The 20058-nt window shown below is 50.2% G+C and overlaps 1 protein-coding gene across 1 annotated transcript; it reads right to left on the bottom strand.

Moving 5' to 3' along the window:
- Positions 1–16257: 16257 nt before the first annotated feature.
- LOC123046187 (probable metal-nicotianamine transporter YSL16) lies at positions 16258–19588 on the bottom strand. Its single transcript, XM_044469492.1, has 7 exons — positions 19111–19588; positions 18796–18968; positions 18312–18409; positions 18020–18154; positions 17720–17909; positions 17535–17649; positions 16258–17443 (listed from the first exon to the last, which is right to left on the bottom strand). The coding sequence occupies exons 1-7, from the start codon at positions 19586–19588 to the stop codon at positions 16515–16517; spliced, it is 2118 nt and encodes a 705-aa protein (XP_044325427.1). The 3' UTR covers positions 16258–16514.
- Positions 19589–20058: the final 470 nt, after the last annotated feature.

Below are 20058 nucleotides of genomic sequence, written 5' to 3' on the forward strand. Positions count from 1 at the left end.
GGTCGCTCGAGTTTTTTATAAACTCCGTTCTTCGGATTTTATTCGTTCAGCGGAAGCTCACATTATAATGGTATAAAGTACTCAACTTTATACGAACTTTATATTAAAATCAATGTAAAGTTGAGTCATTTATTAGTTGTTGTTTTTTGTGATGGGAGTCACTTATTAGTTGAGTCGCTTATTTTCAGACAGAGGAAGTACATCATTAAAATTTAAAGAAAATCCTAACTCCAACAGATAATATATATTTGGTGATGTAAAACTCTAACCCTAATAAATTGTGTAAAAACAGTTAAACTCTAACCCTAATAAATTGTGTAAACACAATTTGAAATAAAAACATCCTGAATTAAAACTTGAAATTCCATCTGTCCACGATATCAAGGTATTACACAGTTCATCAAATTCACAATATCAAATGTAATACAAATATAACAAAGTTTTTTCCCAATACAACAAACAAAGAATGAAATTAGGCGGTTCGTCCTGCCATTTCCAATAGGAAAAAGTCCATTTTAAACCCTGAATTCGTATGAGTTTGGCGAAACGAACCTCCAAGTCGAAATCCCGGTCGATTGCACCCTGAACTATGCAATCCCGGTCTACATCAAACCTTCGGGTCGTTTGGATGGCCGGGACTGGGACATTTCGTAGAGGGTGCACACCAGCTCCCTGTTGGGCTGGCCCGCTTTAGTTTTTTACCGTTAAGAAACAAAAATTTGCAAAGGGCGCTACACCCTGGTCCCTGCTGGGCCGGCCCTCATTATTTTTTCGATAAAAAATAAGTACCCGGTCTGGCTCGAAAACAAAAAAAAGTTCACAAATTTCGAAAAAAACATTCACGGATTTAGAAAAGGTTCAACAATTTTGAAAATAAGTTCATCGATTTTCAAAAGAAAGTCCACGGATTTGGGAAAAAATTCATAGATTTTGAAAAAGAAACCGTAAAATTGAAAAAGAGTCTGTGGGTCATTTTCTTTATTATTTCTTTTCTATCTTCTCTTTTTTTCTTCCTTTTTTCATGTATATATACAAAGTTCATTGCGTATATTAAGGAAATCTTCACGGTAATTTCCATAAATTTAACTCACTTATAAAAATGTTCATCTTGTATTAGAAATTTGTTCAGTGTATATCGCACAATTGTTGAATATTTATTCGGAAATTGTTCAACGTATATTACAAAAATGTTCATCTATTCATATTTTATTCAATAATGCTATCACATATTTGCCGCGAGTTTGAATTATCTTCCACGCACCTTTTCATTTTTTCTTGAATTCGTGAAGTTGCATATTTTCAAAAAATAAGCATACAAATAAGAACCACGTGAACCAGATTTTGAAAAGAATATAAAGTTGTTCATGAACCAGATTATAAATTTGTTCAGAATGTTTTTGTTCCATATTTTCGACAACTTGTTAAAGAAATGTTTGCGGTTTTAAAAATTGGTTCATTTCAAAAATTCCACACAAATTTTTCAAAATGTTTGTGTGTTCTAATTTTGTTTCAGAGTTCAAAACATATTCCAATATTTCATAAAATTCAAAAAATGTCCATGTTTTCAATAAAAATCAGGAGTTTGAAAAATGTTTCTGTTTCAAAATTGTTTGTGAATTTTAAAAACTTTCATGTTTTCAATCTTTCTTCGGGATTTTTATGAAATGTGCATGTTCCAAAAGTTTGCTTGAATTTTCCAAATTCAGTTTCGTAATTTGTTCACATATTTGAAAGGTGAACGATTTTCATAAACCCTAAAAAAATAGCGGTCAAAATTTTAAAATATTCGAATCTGATGTTGATTCTTATACCTTTGTGTCGCTACATAAACAGATTTGGTAGGTAGGTCAACTGGTTGTACCAGTGCGTTTGTTGCTGTAGATCAGTGCGTTTGTTGCTGTAGATCCTGGGTTCGAAACTTGTCAAGTGATTATATTTTTTGCGTTTTCCGCCTATGCGTGCGAGAGAAAAATAAAGACACATTTTTTTAGCTTCAAAACTTGTCAAGTGCGTATTTTTTTTAGCGTTTCCCGCCTATGCCTGTAAGAGAAAATTAAAGACACATTTTTTTAGCAAATAAAATAAAAATGGGCTGGCCCAGCGCGGAGGACGGGTGCACACGCCGTGGTCAACGTGCCGCTCCTTGGCCACCAGCTAGACAAATCCTGGTTGAATTTTACCAGGGTTTGATTTAGACCGGGATTGCAGAGTTCAGAATGCAATCGACCGGGATTTCGATTTGGGGGTTCATTCCGCCCGACCTCAACGAGTTTAAGGTTTAAAATGAACTTTTTCCCATATCAGATACTAGAAGCCAGCAACTATTGATTCCGCGGACGTGCGCCCACAACGGCTGTGGCTCCCCGCAACATGTGACGACAAAAATCAGCTCCCGACACGAAGAAGAGGGTGTTCAGATACTCTCTAGTCATGTGAGTAGTAGTAGTCAGACTAGAAGTTTTTAGTCAGGCCCTATTTGGAAGGTGACTACTACTAGTCAGCATTAAATGTCTCAGTATTAAATGTCCCTTGTGCAACACCAATTAGAGGAGAGAGAGGGGGACTTTAGTCAGTAAAAATCAGGGGTGTTTGGAGGTTTACTGACTAAAGGTGACTACTACTAGTCTCTAGTCAGTAAAAATTGGGGGTGGAATGACTAAGGACTAAACTAGTTTTAGTCACCCACTAGTCAGGGGTGTTTGGAGGTTTACTGACTAAAGTGACTACTACTGATCCAAACACCTTCGAAGAGATGAAGCGGGCGGGGAGAGCGATTCGTGCAACTCGCCAATTCTCGCCGAGGACTAGTCAGTAGTAGTACTCACTGATTAGTACAGTACACAACACGCAGGAAATCCCACGAATTCTCCTCGAGAAGGACCGATCAGCAATCTCTGATCTGATCACGAAGATGTCGAGATGAGTGTGGGGAGAGGACTCTCTGCCTGGCTTCCCTGCGATGAGAATCACCGGCTGTTGTCCCGTCCGAGAGGTCAGTTCCACGATCCTGACAAATGGCGTATCTCATATTCTCATATGATCCGTGTAGCGTATATATGCAGCCTAGCTTTTATTTCTTCTCTCATTTTTCCACAAGGCGAGCCTAGCTAGCTGGTCTGGCCCCTCATCTACGTACTCCTGTATCGTGCTCCTCCAACCTCCATTCGTTCCAGTATTCTGTTTTGTCTTCTCTAGCACTATATCATTTGGTGGTGGTGTTAGGGCATCTCCAGCCGCGCCCCCAACAGGCCCTCTCCAGCGATTTCGCCGCGCCGGCGCCGAAAAAAGGCCCCAATCGCGCCCCCAGAAGCCCGTTTTTCGCCGGCTCGGGTCAAAACTGGTGCCGGCGGACCCAGGCCGAACCCGGCGCCCTGGGGGCGCTTGGGGAGCCGGCGCAAATGAAAAAGGCGCGTGGGCCCGCACTGGAGGCGACCCGAGGGCCTTTTCCCGCCGTTTTGTTGCCGCTTTCCTTGCTTCCCTCCCGCTCGCTCGCCTTGCTCCCGCCATTCTCCCCCCTTTCTCCCGCCAACCCCGCTCTCATCCCGCCGCCATGCCGCCGAAGAAGTACTCCATGCCGCGCGCGGCGGCGACCGCGACAGGCGCCGTGACCCAACCGAAACAGAGGAAGCCGAGGGCGCCTCCAACGAAGCCGCCGGGCCTGCCGAACGTCGAGTGGAGGGTGGAAGTTCAGCGGCGGGAAGCAGTCACCGCCGACAGGCGGAACAGGGGGAAAACGCCGACGCGGCAACCGCGCGAGTGCAGGAGTCCATCGAGCATTGCCTCGCCGACGTCCAGGCCCGGGCCGTCCTACGCGAAGAGAAGACCGAGGCGTGGTGGTCGGCGCTAATGAAGAACAACGCCATCAAGCTCGACCTGCTCCGGACGAACGTCGCCGCGAAGAAGAGGAACACCGACATGGCTTTCCTGATGGGTGGGGCGGACATGCTCCAGAGCAACGACGAGAAGTTCAAGGCGTGGTACCTGGTGCAGCGCGGCCTCATCCTGAGCGAGCTGCCGACGGCAACGCTCATGACTCCGACGACGCCCACGGCCGCACGGACGCCAAGCCCGAGCGAAGCCTCTACGTCGCTGCCCAGCAGTGTCGAAGCCGCGCCGACGCAGCCCAACACCGAAGCAGCTCCGACACCGCCGAGCTCGCGCACGCCGACTCCGCCAACACCTGGGACCAACCCCGCCGAGTGAATGACCCCGCCGAGGCGGCGGCGCTCTGATTTTTTTGTAACGACAGACTATGCCCGATCGCCGGACTTGCGGCGTCTTGAGAGCGGGAACGGCCAAGTTTGAATTTACCGCGTCCTGGGGCCGGCGCGTGGGTGCGTGACTGGGAGCTAGCTCGCCCCAGAGGCCGAGTTAGCGCCGGCACGCCCCCAGGATGCCGAATTTAGACGCCCTGGGGGGCCGAACGGCTGAAGATGCCCTTAGGCGCCCATGAGGCTAACTTTCGGTTGAGCACGCAATTGCACAAGACGGAAGCAGTAGTACAGATGCTGTACTGCATTGGGTTTTCAGAGGCCTAATTGTACTTCAGCTTGGACCAAAGGCCCCGGCCGCTTTGATGTGATTGCGCGTCCTAGTGCATAGCAGAAGTCAAGCAACAGAGATGTGATGTCTTCTCATGGTGGGTGATCTAGCCAGGTCGCCAACTCATGGGAGAATAGGACTTGTCTCGACTGTGATTCTCCGTGCTGATGGAGGAAATCTCTACTTCTAATGGACGAATTGGTTGAATAGTCCCCCCTACTTTCAACCGGTTTATTTTCAACCGGTTTTTTTTCAACCGTTTTTTCTTCGTCCCACCTCCCACCACCCCCCTCCCATCGGTTTTTCTCTTTCTTGTCTGGCCGACAATACCCAACGTATTTATGGTAATCAATTACAATTAATCCACGTATGGTAAGGCTATAAACTTTGGTAATTATAGTAATCACAATCAATCACAATTAATCACAATTATCATATTTGAGATAATTATAGTAATAAATCAATCTATGTATGGTAATCTCTACTCCTAATGGACGAATTGGTTGAATAGTCTCCCCCACTTTCAACCGGTTTATTTTCAACCGGTTTTTTTTCAACCGGTTTTTCTTCGTCCCACCACCCACCACCCCCCTCCCACCGGTTTTTCTCTTTCTCGTCTGGCCGACAATACCCAACGTATTTATGGTAATCAATCACAATTAATCCACGTATGGTAAGGCTATAAACTTTGGTAATTATAGTAATCACAATCAATCACAATTAAATCACAATTATCATATTTGAGATAATTATAGTAATAAATCAATCCATGTATGGTAAGGCTATAACTAAGGAAATTTCGAATATGGTAATTATCACCAGAATCAAAGCTTTCCAAAAAAGTTCTTCTTGCCATACCCTTCAATCGCGCCCTGCTCCATTCCGATCTCCTTCCCTCAATCGCTCCAGCTGATTTACTCTTTCCAAACCTAACCCCTGCCTGATCTAGATAAAGAGGCTCTCTCCTGCCTGTCTCATCCCTCCCTTGTGCCAACCATGGAAGAGAGGAGGGAGAGCACAGAGGAGCGCGCCGGCGATGTGCCGATGCTCGCTGGTTGAGGCATGGTCGGCGTGTGAGTCAAGAGGATCCCTGCATCTGTGGTAGTAGGCGATCCAAGGAAGAGTAGTCGAACATGAAAGCGATGGGAGGGACAACACCCTGCTGCCGGGCTCGTCCGCCTCTTCGTGGCCGACGACCGCGTTGGATGTGGCCGAGGGCGGCGATGATGGAGGGAGCCGCTGGCGCTGGCCAGGCTCCCGACCGAGTCGCTGCTCCTCAGTGCCAGCCCTTTCCGCCGCGCCGGATCGCTCGTCATCTTGGGGACCCCGAAGGGATGCCGCCGGTGTGGGAGGCGCCCACGACAGTGCGGGCTGGGGACCGAGCGGCGGGGGACGTTACGGGTTCCGTTCTAGGGCTAGGTCGGGAAGTCTATCGTGTTTCTGTCGGAAAATCTTGTGATCAATGGGTTTACTAAATTAATTTTGGGTCTATATTAAGGGGCACCGTCTATTCTTGTCATTCGAATTTGCATTCTTGCATCAGAAGTTCAAGAGAACTGTCATGAATAGCACAATGCCTTTCAGTTTGTAGACTGATAACTGTAATAATATAACTAGAGAGCATTTCCTATCAGATAAATAAACTGAACATCACATCTTTTGATTTCTGTTTGGCCTCCTGGGAACGTAGACTAATTAATCCACGTATATTAATTATCAATCCAGGTATGGTAAGGTCATAACTCAGGAAATTTTGAATATGGCAATTATATGGTAATAAATTTAAATTACCCCAAAGGCTATCAATTCAGATATGGTAAGGCCATAACTCGGGAAATATCGAATATGGTAATAAATTTAAATTACCACCAGGTATGGTAAGGCTATCCACGTATAGTAATAAATCATATAGTAATAAATCATAATTAATCCACGTATAGTAATAAATCAATCCAGGTATGGTAAGGTCATAACTCAGGAAATTTTGAATATGGTAATAAATTTAAATTACCCCAAAGGCTATCAATCCAGGTATGGTAAGGCCAAAAATCGGGAAATATCGAATATGGTAATAAATTTAAATTACCCCAAAGGCTACCAATCCAGGTATGGTAAGGCCATAACTCGGGAAATATCGAATATGGTAATAAATTTAAATTACCACTAGGTATGGTAAGGCTATCCACGTATAGTAATAAATCATATAGTAATAATCATAATTAATCCACGTATAGTAATAAATCAATCCAGGTATGGTAAGGCCATAACTCAGGAAATATCGAATATGGTAATAAATCAGCGATCCGTCCGCATTACTAGCTCATCCGATAAATCAGCGATCGAGTAATTAAACCGTGCAGTAATTAGTACTCCCTCCGTATATGGAAGGAACCGCCGGAGTATTCCATAGATTAGCCACAGGATTTTGGCAATCTCGCTGTGGCATCTCGGATTTCGGAAATCACGCGCCCGCAGACGCCGCCGTGCCCCCCCCTGCAACCACCGCCGGAGTCGGAGGCGAACGCGATCGCAATCGCGACGTGTATATATATACAAGGACGTACTACGTGCACAAGGGCCTGCAAGCAAACCCCAGTGCTCCTGATCACCATGCATTTCTTCCAGGTCGTCATGGCGTGGATGTTCCCGTGCGCCGTGTGGGCGGCGATGGCGCCGGCCGTGGCGACGGCAGCGACCACGGACGGCGCTTCGAGCGTTGAGCAGGGCAGCTCCTCGTCGCCGGCGTTCGGCCCTGGCGACGCTAAGGTGGCCTCCGACCCGGGCTCCTCCCCGGCGTCGAGGTCGTCCACCTCCTCCTCCTTGCTCGGCGCCCGAAGCAGCTCGTCGAACAGCGCGCGCTCACCGGTGAGGGAGGGCGGTGACACGGCCGCACGGAAGGGCCACGCGCTAAGGCGGTGCCTGCACAGGTTCGCCAGAAATCTGCAGCGCGCCGGTGCTGCGGACGAGCGGTCAGACGGGCGCGGGAGACGGAAGGGCCGGGCGACGAAGCCGGACGGGAGGGTCGCCGCCGGCGAGGACGGCACCGCCCGGGCGAGGGAGGAGGCCGTCGCGAGCGCGATCGCCTACTGCAAGGAGTCGAGCCGGCAGCGCTGCAGGCCGCCGTTGGCTCCCTCGCCCAGCTTGGACGGCTGGCTCCTCGTTCGTCCGGAGGAGGAGATCGGCACCAGCGCCACGAGCACCGTCTCGCCCTGCGAATGCGAGGCGCAGGGCACCTCGAGCGCCGCCGCCCCCCACCACGGCCACGCGGCCTGCGACGGTACGTGTTGTCAACCGATCCGTCGGTCGATCTGCTCTGCTGCACCCGTGCACGTCTAAACCGTCGTTGATCTCCTTCGTGCAGCAGAATGCGGCGGCGGCAGGCCGTCGACGGTGGAAACTCGGCGAGGTCCAGCCGGGGAGATGGAAAAGGGTGACGCTGTCGATGGGCTTGACGGGGACGTCCTTAGGATAACGAGTTACTTCGCCGCCAAATATGTGCGCGCGGTGCGCCATTGAAGAATAGCTCGGGGTCCGTCTCACATGAGGCGAAGCAAACAATTTTTCATAATCTAGAGGACCTTGTCTTACGTACCTTTGATCTTGTATGGTCTGTCCATATCAGTGTGCGAGTAGTAGTAATATCAGTGTGCGAGTAGTAGTAATATGATGGCTTGCAGCGTTCCTAAGATCTAACGAGAATCTCCTGGAGTTAACGACACAATCGTTCGATTGTTTCTGAATCAGACTGCAATTTTGAAGCTTAATTGGCAAAGGAGTTAAGATATAGACAATCCTATTTATTTGAACTAGCTTTGCTGAATCGAAAGAAAAGAGACAACTTGGATTCAATCAAAAGAAATTAGAAGATTTTAGTACTGGCATGTATTCACCTCAATCACTATATGCTCTGTTTGTACTCTACACATGAGGAATATATTCACCTTTAACTTCTTTTTTTGCGGAAATAAGACTTTCATTCATCAACCACGGTCATTACACTCCAGATTTTACATAGAGCGTGAATTCCATCCGGTGCATGCCCATGCACGTTGAATTATCAAATGAGTATAAAGTTGGTCTTTTTTTTAACTACTACACTCCAGATTCTCGAGCATGGAGATAGGCGAGTTGTAAACCAAGAGCTGGTACAAATATAGGCGAGTTGTAGACAAGAGCTGGTGGGCAGCAAGAAACACATGCACACCAAAGAACAAATCTGGGTCACATGCCTACTTCTATTGGTTTCTACAAAGAGCGGCTAGCTTATATCTTAGACCAGTCGGTCACTGTCGAGGTCGCCAAGGTGATCTTACAGCACCGCCGTGGGGATTTCTCATATAATTTTATGTAGGCAAGCCGCAAGCGGTGGTGGTGATTGGCTGGGTGGTGTCGCTGCCTTGGGAAGAGACGAAGTGATGGTAAAAGTAAGCAGGATCCGATGATTCTTCCGTGGGGATAGCCAAAGTCAAGATGTCGACTACAGACTCGTCGCAGACTTGCAGTGAACCTGGATGCGGCGAGCCTGATTTGTGGATCGATGGCGGGTCTTGACTTTGTTAGGCTGGGATTGGATGGTTGCGGAGGGTGGTGTGCTTGGTTGGGTTCCCATGGAAGAATGTGGCCTCCTCGTGGATCTGGTCATGCCCATCCTAGAGAACATTGTGTCCCTAGCTCCCTCGAGGAGCAAGGACAGTGCAAGCGGCAGCAGGGGGTAGGGGTAGATGTGGGGAGGGATGTCGGCGGCTGCTCGAGGTCATCATGATGAAACCCTTGACGTCCCATCTTTATCAATGGAAGTGGAAGAGCACGAAGTCGAGATTGGATAGGAGTTTGAGTTCTTTTTGGCACCGATCGGTTTCCCACTTTAGAGATGTATTTTTTTTGCGTGCGAGCAAACAGTGGGTTGATTCTAAAAGGGATAGGCACTTTTCAACAGAAGTGCATGACGGACCAAAAATATGACCTCATTTTATTCGTTTGATAGATATCGTATTATTCGTTGTTGTTCGTTCGGTGAAATTTCCTAATATTTGATTGTTGTGTTTCTAATTAGAGCACCCCATAATCACCCAATATGAGGGGATGATAAATGAAAAATACTGATTATAAATTTTGAAGAGCCCGTGGCAACGCACGGGCGTTATACTAGTGGTCGGTAAAATGCCGAATTAGCTTTTTTTTGGACAAAATGCCGAATTAGGACCTTATGAGGCTATGAGCCCAGACTTCACCAGAGCCCATAGTTTTCCCCAGGCTTGGCCCATTATTAAGATCAATATTAGTTTCAAGGGCGCGTCCTTTTATATGTGAGAGCAACGGTTACCCTTCACAGTCGACACTCCCTGGTGCGGAAGTCCCAGCACGTACATAACTTTCGTACCATCGAAAAAGTTGATATTTTTCCTTTTTTTTCCAACTTTTGTTTTTATTCTTTAATTTTCTATTTATAATTATTAATTTATTTTGCGTAAAACGCCAATAATTTCACATAATTTAAAATTTCAGTATTTTCCGTTAAAACACCAATAATTTTCGTATAGTTTAAAATGTTATTATATTAGCTTAAGAAAGTCTTCATGAGTTTAATAAAATGTTCATGAATTTTTTGAAAAGGTTTCACCATTTAGATAAATGTTTATCAAAACTTACAACTGTGAGTACATTTATAATAAATTTCATAATATTTTCAAATTTTTATATACATTTATGAATAAAGGGTAAATGTCCATACGTTTTTACAAATGATCATTAAAAAATGTTCATAAATGTCAACTTTTGTTTGCGCTATTTTATAAAAATGTTTACGATATATGAAAAAAGTTGGTACCATTCCAAAAAAATACTCATGACTTTTAAAAGATATTGTGTTTTTGACACATTTAAAACATGTTCATGATAATGTTTTAAGTGTTTATGAAAGGTAAATAAAATCGCACAATTTGAGAAAAATATTTCATGACATATAAAATGTTGTGCCATTCAAACATGTGCATGAGAATAAAAAAAATGTGAACAATTTTTTAAAATTAACCAAATTTACACAGAAGTCGTAGAAAAGGATAAGAAACCAGTATAGAAAAAAAGAAATAGAAATGGGAAATGGGAAGAAACAAAAAGGAAAAGGAATGAAAAGTAAGAAAACTGGACCAAATGCACCAAAACCTAGCGGAACGAAAACAGAAATACACAAGTACACAAAAAAATTGGGCGAGAAACATATCCCATGCTAAAATCGTGAAACCATATTAAAAAAAGGTACCCAAAATATACAAAAGAAAAACTACCCCCTGCATTTGCCACTAGCCCACAACCCACATCATTAGATAAGGAGGCGATGGCGGGCCATATCTCACATTAGTGAAAATATAACATTTGCAGAGATACAACCCCCCCCCCCCCACACACACACACAAGGAAGTGACGCATTAGCACATGATGAGCATGTAGGAAAGAAATGAGCATGTGATTTTCTTTCCTAATTATTATTATTATTATTATTATTATTAACTACAACTACTAATACTAATACTACCATTACTACTATACTATTATTATTATTATTATTATTATTATTATTATTATTATTATTATTATTATTTCTTACTCCTATTACTATTATTATTATTATTATTACTGTTATCTAGGAAAGCAATACACATGAGTATCTAAAAAAACACATGAGCATCTGACTTTCTTTGCTAGTAAAACCACTTGTGACTCTCAATCATGTTCCTCAAAATGGTGATTCTATATTATTATTATTATTATTATTATTATTATTATTATTATTATTATTATTATTTCAGCTTCACGCCCATGCTCGTAACAAAAGTACCTTCATATCGATGTGGAGAGATACTATCTCCACTGCAACGTATGAATATTTAGCTTGTATTCAATAATTGTGGTATTATTCGAACTTTCATCAATAATTTTGTGTAGATCAGTAGGTGATGTGGCCATGCGTTGCGGGTGCGGGAAGGGTATAAAATCATTTTATTCCCAAATAAGAATAGGCATAATTGTGTTTTTTTAATTTCAAGTTGTCCTTCTATTTACGAAAATGATCAGATCTATTATAAAAGTGCACTAGAAGTACAAAGCATCTCAAACTTAATAAAAATTACATCGAGATTCCGAGACCCTAAGGTACTGGCTTGACCTCATCGATGACAGCTGCAAAGTTTTCGTGTACGTGCCCTAAGGACCAGCACTTTAAAGCCACAGTCGTCGACATTGACCCCTTGCATAGATATGAAGCACCTCACACTAAATCTCGCCACATGACATGAAACCTTAACCTCACCGTCCCAAAGTGACGGTAGAAATCTATGCCGGAGCTCCGCCGAGTACGTCAAGACGGACGAACTCGAGAAGAATAGAAACCTCAGAGACGAACTCAAAGAAGAAACACCGCCATCCGGCCGAATGCCGCTCCTGGAAAGACTAAAAAAAGCCTAAACTATACAACTAAGCGGAGCGAAGGCACGGGGAGGCGAATCTACAGGCTTGCCGGCAAAACCTGCAGTGAAGAATTTGCCCAAGTCGCCTAGGGTTAGGTTTAGGCTCATTTGTCGAGCCGTTCGTGCTACATTTTTTTTTTTGAGAAATCCCGTTCGTGCTCCAGTTAATCACTCCCAACAGCCCTCACGCACTAACCAGCTCATGAGCAAGAACGTGACACGCGTTCATGGACTTGGCGCATGAGAAGAAGTCTATGAGCACATCCATACAGTTGGCCAGTCGGTTCTGCGTGAGTTGCAGGCGCAGCGAAAGTGGAGCCAGCACGATTTCTGGCCGAGATTTATTCCTCGTTATCGCAACAGTATAAGCACGCACACGTACAGCATCCCACTTCATCCAATCATTCAGTGAGCGAGCCTATCCGGACACATACGACCACGGAACGGAAGCACATTGTCCGATTGCTACATCCATTGCCCGAGCGATAAGAAGATGACGCAAACTGTTCGCCGAACTGCACATTCTTTCTCTCCTCGCATGTTGCTTCGGAGCTCTGCGCCGAATCGGTGCGAGCCGACCTCCGAGGTGACAGCAATGGAGGGGCCAGAAACGAGACGACCCACTGCAGCCATGCAAAAGGGGAATAGGAATAGCTTCCACGAACAACCACCGGCGCGTCAGTTCAGTGTGTCTGCGGATAGGTCAGCTTCCCACCGGCCGGTCCGGGTAATGGCGGTGAGGCGGGCACGCAAGCGGGAAAGGGAAGACGGGGAGGCAATGTGCCAAACGAAATCCCGTAAAGCTGTGGTGCTCGTGGGAGGAGGCAGAATCTCTGGATGGACAAGTTGAACAAACGAACCACGGCGAAGTGGACGAAAGTGGCCGGCGCTTGATGCCGACCTGTCCGGCGGGAGCACGATCGGGGACTAACTCGCTCGGCGCATGGAGCCAAGAAAAAACGCCCGTGGAAGAAGAATATGGCGCTGGGGTGGGCGACAGCACTAGTCCACGACATGGACAGCAGGTGGAAGAAGACCCGGCGGAATCTGCTGAAAGGCATCGCTGCGATCGGCGTTGCAGGTAGCGATTCGACGCACAAGTGATTAATCAGGGATTTGGTCTATTCCGGCTTGTTAGAAGGGAGAGGGAGGTTTGGTGGAATAGTTCATATATTGCTTGAGCCTCGTGGGCATATATAAAGGAGTACATGATCTACTTGGAGTACAAGGCAAGCTAGAATATTTCCTAGTCTAAGCTGTTTCCTAATACAATCACGTTACTCAACATCTCCCCGTAGTCACAACGGTAGCGACACAGACGGTGAGACTGGAGAAGAATCCGAAGGCAAGACGACGGACACCCCCCCACAGTCGTAACGGTCGACGCATCGCGGAGTCGTGGCTGGAGTGGAAACCAACGAGGTTGCTCAAGCAGGCGGTAGCCCTTTGTGCCGTTGTCGATGTAGCCAAGAGCGTGGGTGGTGGAGCCGTGGTTGAGGTAGCCGTGCGAAGAATGCCGTGGTCGATGTCGAGTCGAGGTGGCCGGTGTCGAGGAAGTCGCCGTAGAGCCGCGGGCGCAAGAGGGCGCCGAGTTAGCATGGGCGCAGTGGTGTCGAAGTAGGGGTGCGCCGGGAAGAAAATGTTGTTGACGACGCGTCGCGGCGGGTTTGCCAAGCCCGGGGACACATCGTGGACGAAGGCATGCGCCGGTGTTTCCAACACCGGTCATGCGTAGACGGATGAAGACGAAGTTGACGAAGTGTCGACCAGGCTTGCCAGGCCCGGGGACACGTCGTGGATGAAGGCACGCATCAGTGTTGCCAGCACCGGGCATGCGTAGACGAGGGACCTGCACGAGCTGTACGCCATGTCGGAGAAGTCGGAGGGGCCAGCAGAGAAGAACTCGACGACGATTGCGGCGTCCATCGGCGCGGGGCCGATGTCACCAACGGTGGTCGGAGTAGACGAAGTGGTCGGGGTAGATGACGGCGACGTTGGCGACGGGCTGATGCTTGGACGAAGACGAAGGGGGTGGACGGGCGGCGGCGGCGGCCAAAGAAGAGCGGCGGCGGCGGCCTGACGGCGGCGGCAGCGGCTAGGTTAGGAGTGCGGCGGCGGTGCTCGAAGTAGGCGAAGAACCCTGACAGCGTGACGAAGACCGGCGCGGACGGTGGTGTTCCCGCGCCAAGGGAGACGGCGCGGCGCATACCACGGGAGAACGACGCACTGAAGGGGCGACGCAACGGCGGTTCGCGAGTCGGTGCAACGGCAGGGACGGCCTCGGGACGGCGGCGGTCCACGCTCGCTACGGCCCGACGGGGCGACGCAGCGGCGGCGCGAGGGTCGATGCAGCCACGGGACGGCCTAGAGCGGACGCCCTCGGGGCGGCGGGGGACCGCGGGACGCGGCACTATGGCCCGAGGGGCGACGCAGCGGTGACGCAGGTCGGTGCAGCCGGGAGAAAAACCATGGGGCGGCGGCGCTGCGGCCCGACGAGGCGACGCCGCGGCAGCCCGATGCTCGATTGGTGGAGAGACGCGCTGAACTCGGGGACGATCTTCACGGGACCTGCGGAGGCGCGCGTAACCGACGGGCCAGGTCGGTCGCGCGGCGTAGATGAGGCGGATCGCGGAGGCGAGCGGGTGATCAAGCCGATCGCGCGCGAGGTCGGGGACGCCGCTCGGTGGAGGCGTAGTGGGGCGGAGTCCGAGATGAAGCCGGCGGCGACGGGCGGCAGGGCGGCTATGATTGGCCGCCGCATGGCGCGAGGCCGCCGGGTCGGGGTGATGCAGGAGTCTCGGTCGGAGTAGGGCGATCACGGCCGGCGTAGATCGACGGGTGGGCCGTCACGCGAACGGCGACGGTGAAGGGCCACCGCATGACGCGAGGCCGTCGGGTCGGGGCGACCGGCGAGACGACGCGCGGACGATGTGCGAGGCCGCCGAGTCGGAGCGACCGACTGGCAGACGCGCGGACGACGCGCGAGGCCGCCGGGTCGGTGAAGAAGCCGGCCAATCGCGCCGGTGTTGGAGTAGAGGCGCACGGGGTCGACGGCGGCGGTGGGCGACGCAAACCGGTTCACATAGACCGGAAAACCAAAAAGTAGACGCTGATCAAGGCGACCGGCGAGAGAGAGAAAACCCGGATCAAAGGATCGGGAAAAAAAACTCTCTAGGGCAGCCGGCCAACACGGCCGGCGGACGAACCCTAGGTACGGACGGCGCGGCCCCCGGCGGCGGTCATGGAGGCCGACCGCCCCGGGGGCGGCACGCGGGTGCGGAAGCGGCGGCGGCTAGGGTTTAGATCGACTTGGGATAGATACCATGTTAGAAGGGAGAGGGAGGTTTGGTGGAATAGTTCATGTATTGCTTGAGCCTCGTGGGCATATATATAGGAGTACATGATCTACTTGAAGTACAAGGCAAGCTAGAATATTTCCTAGTCTAAGCTATGTTTCCTAATACAATCACGTTACTCAACACGGCTAAAGCATCTCTGACCGATCCTCTATAATTGGTTAGAGGAAGACAAATTTATTTTTCTCCTCTAACCAGCATCTAACGGATCGCCTATAACGGAAAACACCTAACAGATTGCTTATTAACGGTTAGAGGAGGATAATTTATCCTTGGTGGCCTTTCCAGAGGTTTTTTTGTTTTTTTTGCCTCGATTCTCGCCCATCGCTCGGCCGCATCTACTTGGGCGCCAACACCCTGGCCTCCGCCAGCCACCGCCAACACCCGTAGCCTCGTCGATCTCCTGCCAACACCCTGCAGCCTCTTGTAGTCGGAGCTGGCAAGGCCATGATGCAGGAGATTGTGCGTGATCTTGTCCCTGGCCTTTGCTGCGGCAATGGAGTGCGCGGGGTTCTCCAGCACGGTCAGGTCGTCCTTGAGCTCCACCCGGAGCTCCCATAACATGGTCTCCGGCCACTGGAGGAAGTCGTGGAGCGGATGGCGCCTCCAGGTACCCCGGGATGATTCGAAACTCCCACCACTCGGGGCGGCTCGTCTTTCACCCGGGGCGGCCGAAGTGTGATGTGTGTGAGATGCATTTGGTAGCGGACGAGGACTCACGACTCCGGCGTGCCCGCTCGCCTCGACGTGTACGAGTCAAATGCAAGTTATACTCCGTTAAGTCCAGCGAACCGGTTAAAAACGACACTTTTTTACAGGAGCAAATGTACTCTTCTAAAAGACTACTCGACGATTTACTCCTCTAAATTAGTGGGATTCGTTAGAGATTCTCTAAGAAACGAAGATAAGACACCATATTCTTTGTAGTCTGTAGGCGACAACAAGCAATTGTTCTCGTCGCTCTGAAAATTCGACATCTCTGCTGATGTACAGTATACACGACCCCCTAGAGTCTAGACTCTTATAAACAAGTCGCCGGATTTACCCGGCATCACTCTATGTAACGTAATGGTATGATAACCCCAAAATGCTCTGGTTATTTGCTTCTATATGCAGACCGCCTATGTAATCTGACGCTGTGTGGATCGATCCTCTAGCTTCCGGGCGTGAACTTCATGCACATCGGCGGCTTGATCTTGGCCAGCGCGAGCAGCGACGACGGGAATATCCATATCCCGTCGCCGCAGATGAGGCCGGAGGCGACGGCCGGAATGAGCAGCGCGGCCTTCTTCCCGTCGAGCTTGTGCCAGAGGAACACCACGAGGCTCCCCACGCACATGTCGATGGCGAAGCTGGCGCCGACGAGGAACGGCACGGCCATGGCCATGGGCAGCGGCACGAACCTCCCGAACCGCCCCGGCAGGAAGTCCCTCGCCAGGTTGGCCAGCACGGCGAAGGCGAAGAACGCCGCGCAGAGCTGCAGGCAGTGCTGCGGCAGCGCCGAGAAGCCCTCCACGCCGAGGATGGCCATGTTGCGGTAGATGAGCGCGTAGGGCGCCTTCCAGTACCCGTCCGGGTTGCCCACGTCGAAGGCCTCGTAGAAGAGGAAGAAGGTGAGCGGCGCCACGACGCAGCCCATGAGCGTGCCCACGGCCTGCCCCACCAGCATCGACCGCGGCGACGTCAGCGTCAGGTGCGCCGTCTTGAAGTCGTGCATGAGGTCGGCGGAGACGAGCACCAGCTGCTTGACCAGGCCGCAGGTGACCAGCCCGGCCACCACGCCGTTGTCCTTCCCCGCCCACGCCGCGAACACGAAGAGCGCCACCTTGCCGTAGTTGTAGCCCATGTTCATGTCGGTGAGGCCGGTGCCGTAGGCGTTGCAGAACCCGAGCGCCGGCGCCAGCAGGTAGGCGATCACCACGAAGTACCACTTCACCTCCCGGAACATGAGCGGGATGGCCACCACCGCCATGGCGCTGAGCAGGGCGTAGCCGGCGTAGGCCACCCACGCCGGGATGTTGTCCCTGTTGAACACCTCGTTGCGCTGCAGGTCGTCGATGGCCACCGAGTCCTCATCCGCCACTACAACGCCGATGCGACGTCAGCATGGTTCATTTCATCGCTAACAACAGATCAAAGAAACGCGAACAAATCTTGTAATACCATAATTCACCTCTGTTGAGACGGCCGCGCTGCGATTTCTCGTGTATGCTCTTGAGGGTGACGAGGATGACTTTGAGGAAGTTGTAGAAGCCGTCGCCAATGAGCAGCGCAATGCAGAGGAAGGCCTGGACATGGATGGAGGGGACAGTCTAAGCTGTTGTGCCTGAATTCAGTAACACACACACTGACACACACCTTGTAGCCGTACAGGCCTGTCATGCTGCTTGCAGACGCCTTGGCTGAGTACCACTTCCCCTCCTGCTTGCTCATGAGCGGCCACATTACGCCCCAAGAGAGGACGGCGCCGAAGAGGAGAGAGAGGTTGACGAGGTGCGAGCAGATCATCCCGGCGCCAACATACGTCAGGCTGAAGTCGAAGAAAAATCTGCAGTGGAATCGAGGAGCTAAAACGATGAAGTATTTGATACATTTTCAACCACCGAAACTTGAAAATTGTTCATTCAGCGAGGGAAAAAAGAGTCATGTAGGCGTTACGTTTGCTTCCAGGCTCTTAGCCCGAAGGTGGGGAACTGGAGGAACCCACAGACGTCGCCGCCGGTGTAGAACCACTGGAAGAAGCTCCAGAAGAAGCTGATCCCAAAGTACTTGAGGAACCCACGAACCTGCTGCCTGTTGCGGTAAAGGTTGAAAGAAATTCTGAATCAGTCCGAGCCATCCATTTCTAAAGCGTTTTTACACAGTTAAAACACGATTTGATTCATCGTAGCTGGGAATAAACGAGGGTGCTTTTCTCGCAAAAGGAAGGGGGAATAAACGAGGGTCGGACCTTGCATTCTTATCTCCTTGAGGTGTGTGGAACCCGTTTATGAGGACGGCAGTGGCAGTCCCACTTGGGTAAGTTAGCTTGTAGTCGATGACCAGTACCTGAAAGTGTTTGGTTTCACCAGATCGTCAGTTAAACTGAAGAGCGATTGCGACTACAAAATCACTTGCTTGTGAATATCTTTCTGATCAAGAACAAAATAAATGTAGACTAGGGAGGTTCCGACAGCATTGTAGCAAGCGATGACCCCCGGGGGTTGGTCGTCGATGTTGAAATTCCGATTAACAAGTGAGAACAGGGGAAGATAATTTTTTGGGCAGGAGTTGGAGGACTAATCGCCGTCAGTGACCGCAACCCTGATGCTACGGTCTTGCGAGAAATGCCAAAGTTTCAGTTCTTCTGACAGTAACAGCAACGACCACGAAAAATCAGCAAGTGCGGCTCACCACAGGACAGGAGCATGGAAATGGAATGGTTTGTACTGTACCTTTCTGAGAGGAAGCAGGGTGAGGAGGCCGACGAAGCTGATGGCGAGGAGGAAGCCCATCATCCAGCCGATGCCGGGGTCCTTGTAGCTCCCCGGCACGTTGCCCGGCGTGTTCACCCCGGACAGCTCGTACGTCTTCTTGTCCAGCCCCAGCAAGAAGGACCCGAACCCACCTGCATGCCCAGGATTCAGCGCAGAGCACGAATTAGTTACTAGCAAACTAGTAATCAATATTTGATCTAAAAATGGCGGGGATGCTCAATTGGGGTAATGAATTGATTTTCGATCAGGCCAGCGCGAGAGAGATGGACTTACCGCCGAAGCCGATGGTGTAGCAGGCGACGGCGCAGGTCTGGACGACGGTGTTCTCCTGGCGGGTGAAGGGGCGGCAGGCAATGCCGAGGCGGTGGAGCGCGTGCGTCCAGCCGCGGAGCGCGAGGAAGGCGAGCAGCGCGGCGGAGACGTTGAGCGTGGGGACGAGCCCCGTGGTGAGGCTCAGCTTCATGACGATCACGGTGTACACCACGCCGATGAGCAGCGCCGCCACCATCCCGCGGACCGTCACCTGCTCGCGCCACGGCGGCACGCGCTCCGCCGCGCGCGCCGCCGCCGGCTCCGACTCCATGTCTGGCGCGGCGGCCTCGCGCGGCGTCTTCTCGATCTCCCCGGACGCGCCCAGGTCGTGGCGGTCCATTCCGGCGCCCGCGAAGGCCCTCGGGGCGAGCAGCTCGAGCTCCTCGACGGCGGCGGCGGCGGCGGCTGCGCTGCGGGGATGAAAACGCCGTGAGCCCATGGATGCGTGCGCGCAAAAACAAATATACTGCTAGCCATAAGGCGTAGTCCATGTGCAGCGCTTGTGCGTGCACCGGCCAGCAGTGGTAACGTGAAGGGTTGTTGACTAACCCAGGATGAACGTACTCCAACTGTCAGTAGCATATTAAACAAACAATTGCCTTTTTTTTTGCAAAAGATTCTTTAAGTAATAATAGAAAACGCAAAGGAAGACTGGGTGCATCCGCTCTGCTCCAGAGATGGCAAGAAATGAGTGAGAGGATGAGGAGGAGCACGTGAAACTATAGGAAGGATCAACACATGACGCGCACAAGGAGCGAAAAATGGAAACGTAGCGTCCGAGAGGCAAGAACTCTGACGAGCATCCGTCCAGGCGACTCACCTGGTTTTCTTGCAGTCTGGTTGCCAAAACCCACCACCCGCCACGCACACCTTGCCCGCTCGCTCGACTCGGCTCGCGGAACGAACGGC

Source organism: Triticum aestivum, chromosome 2B (genome assembly GCF_018294505.1).
Source record: "Triticum aestivum cultivar Chinese Spring chromosome 2B, IWGSC CS RefSeq v2.1, whole genome shotgun sequence".
Classification (NCBI taxonomy): Eukaryota; Viridiplantae; Streptophyta; class Magnoliopsida; order Poales; family Poaceae; genus Triticum; species Triticum aestivum.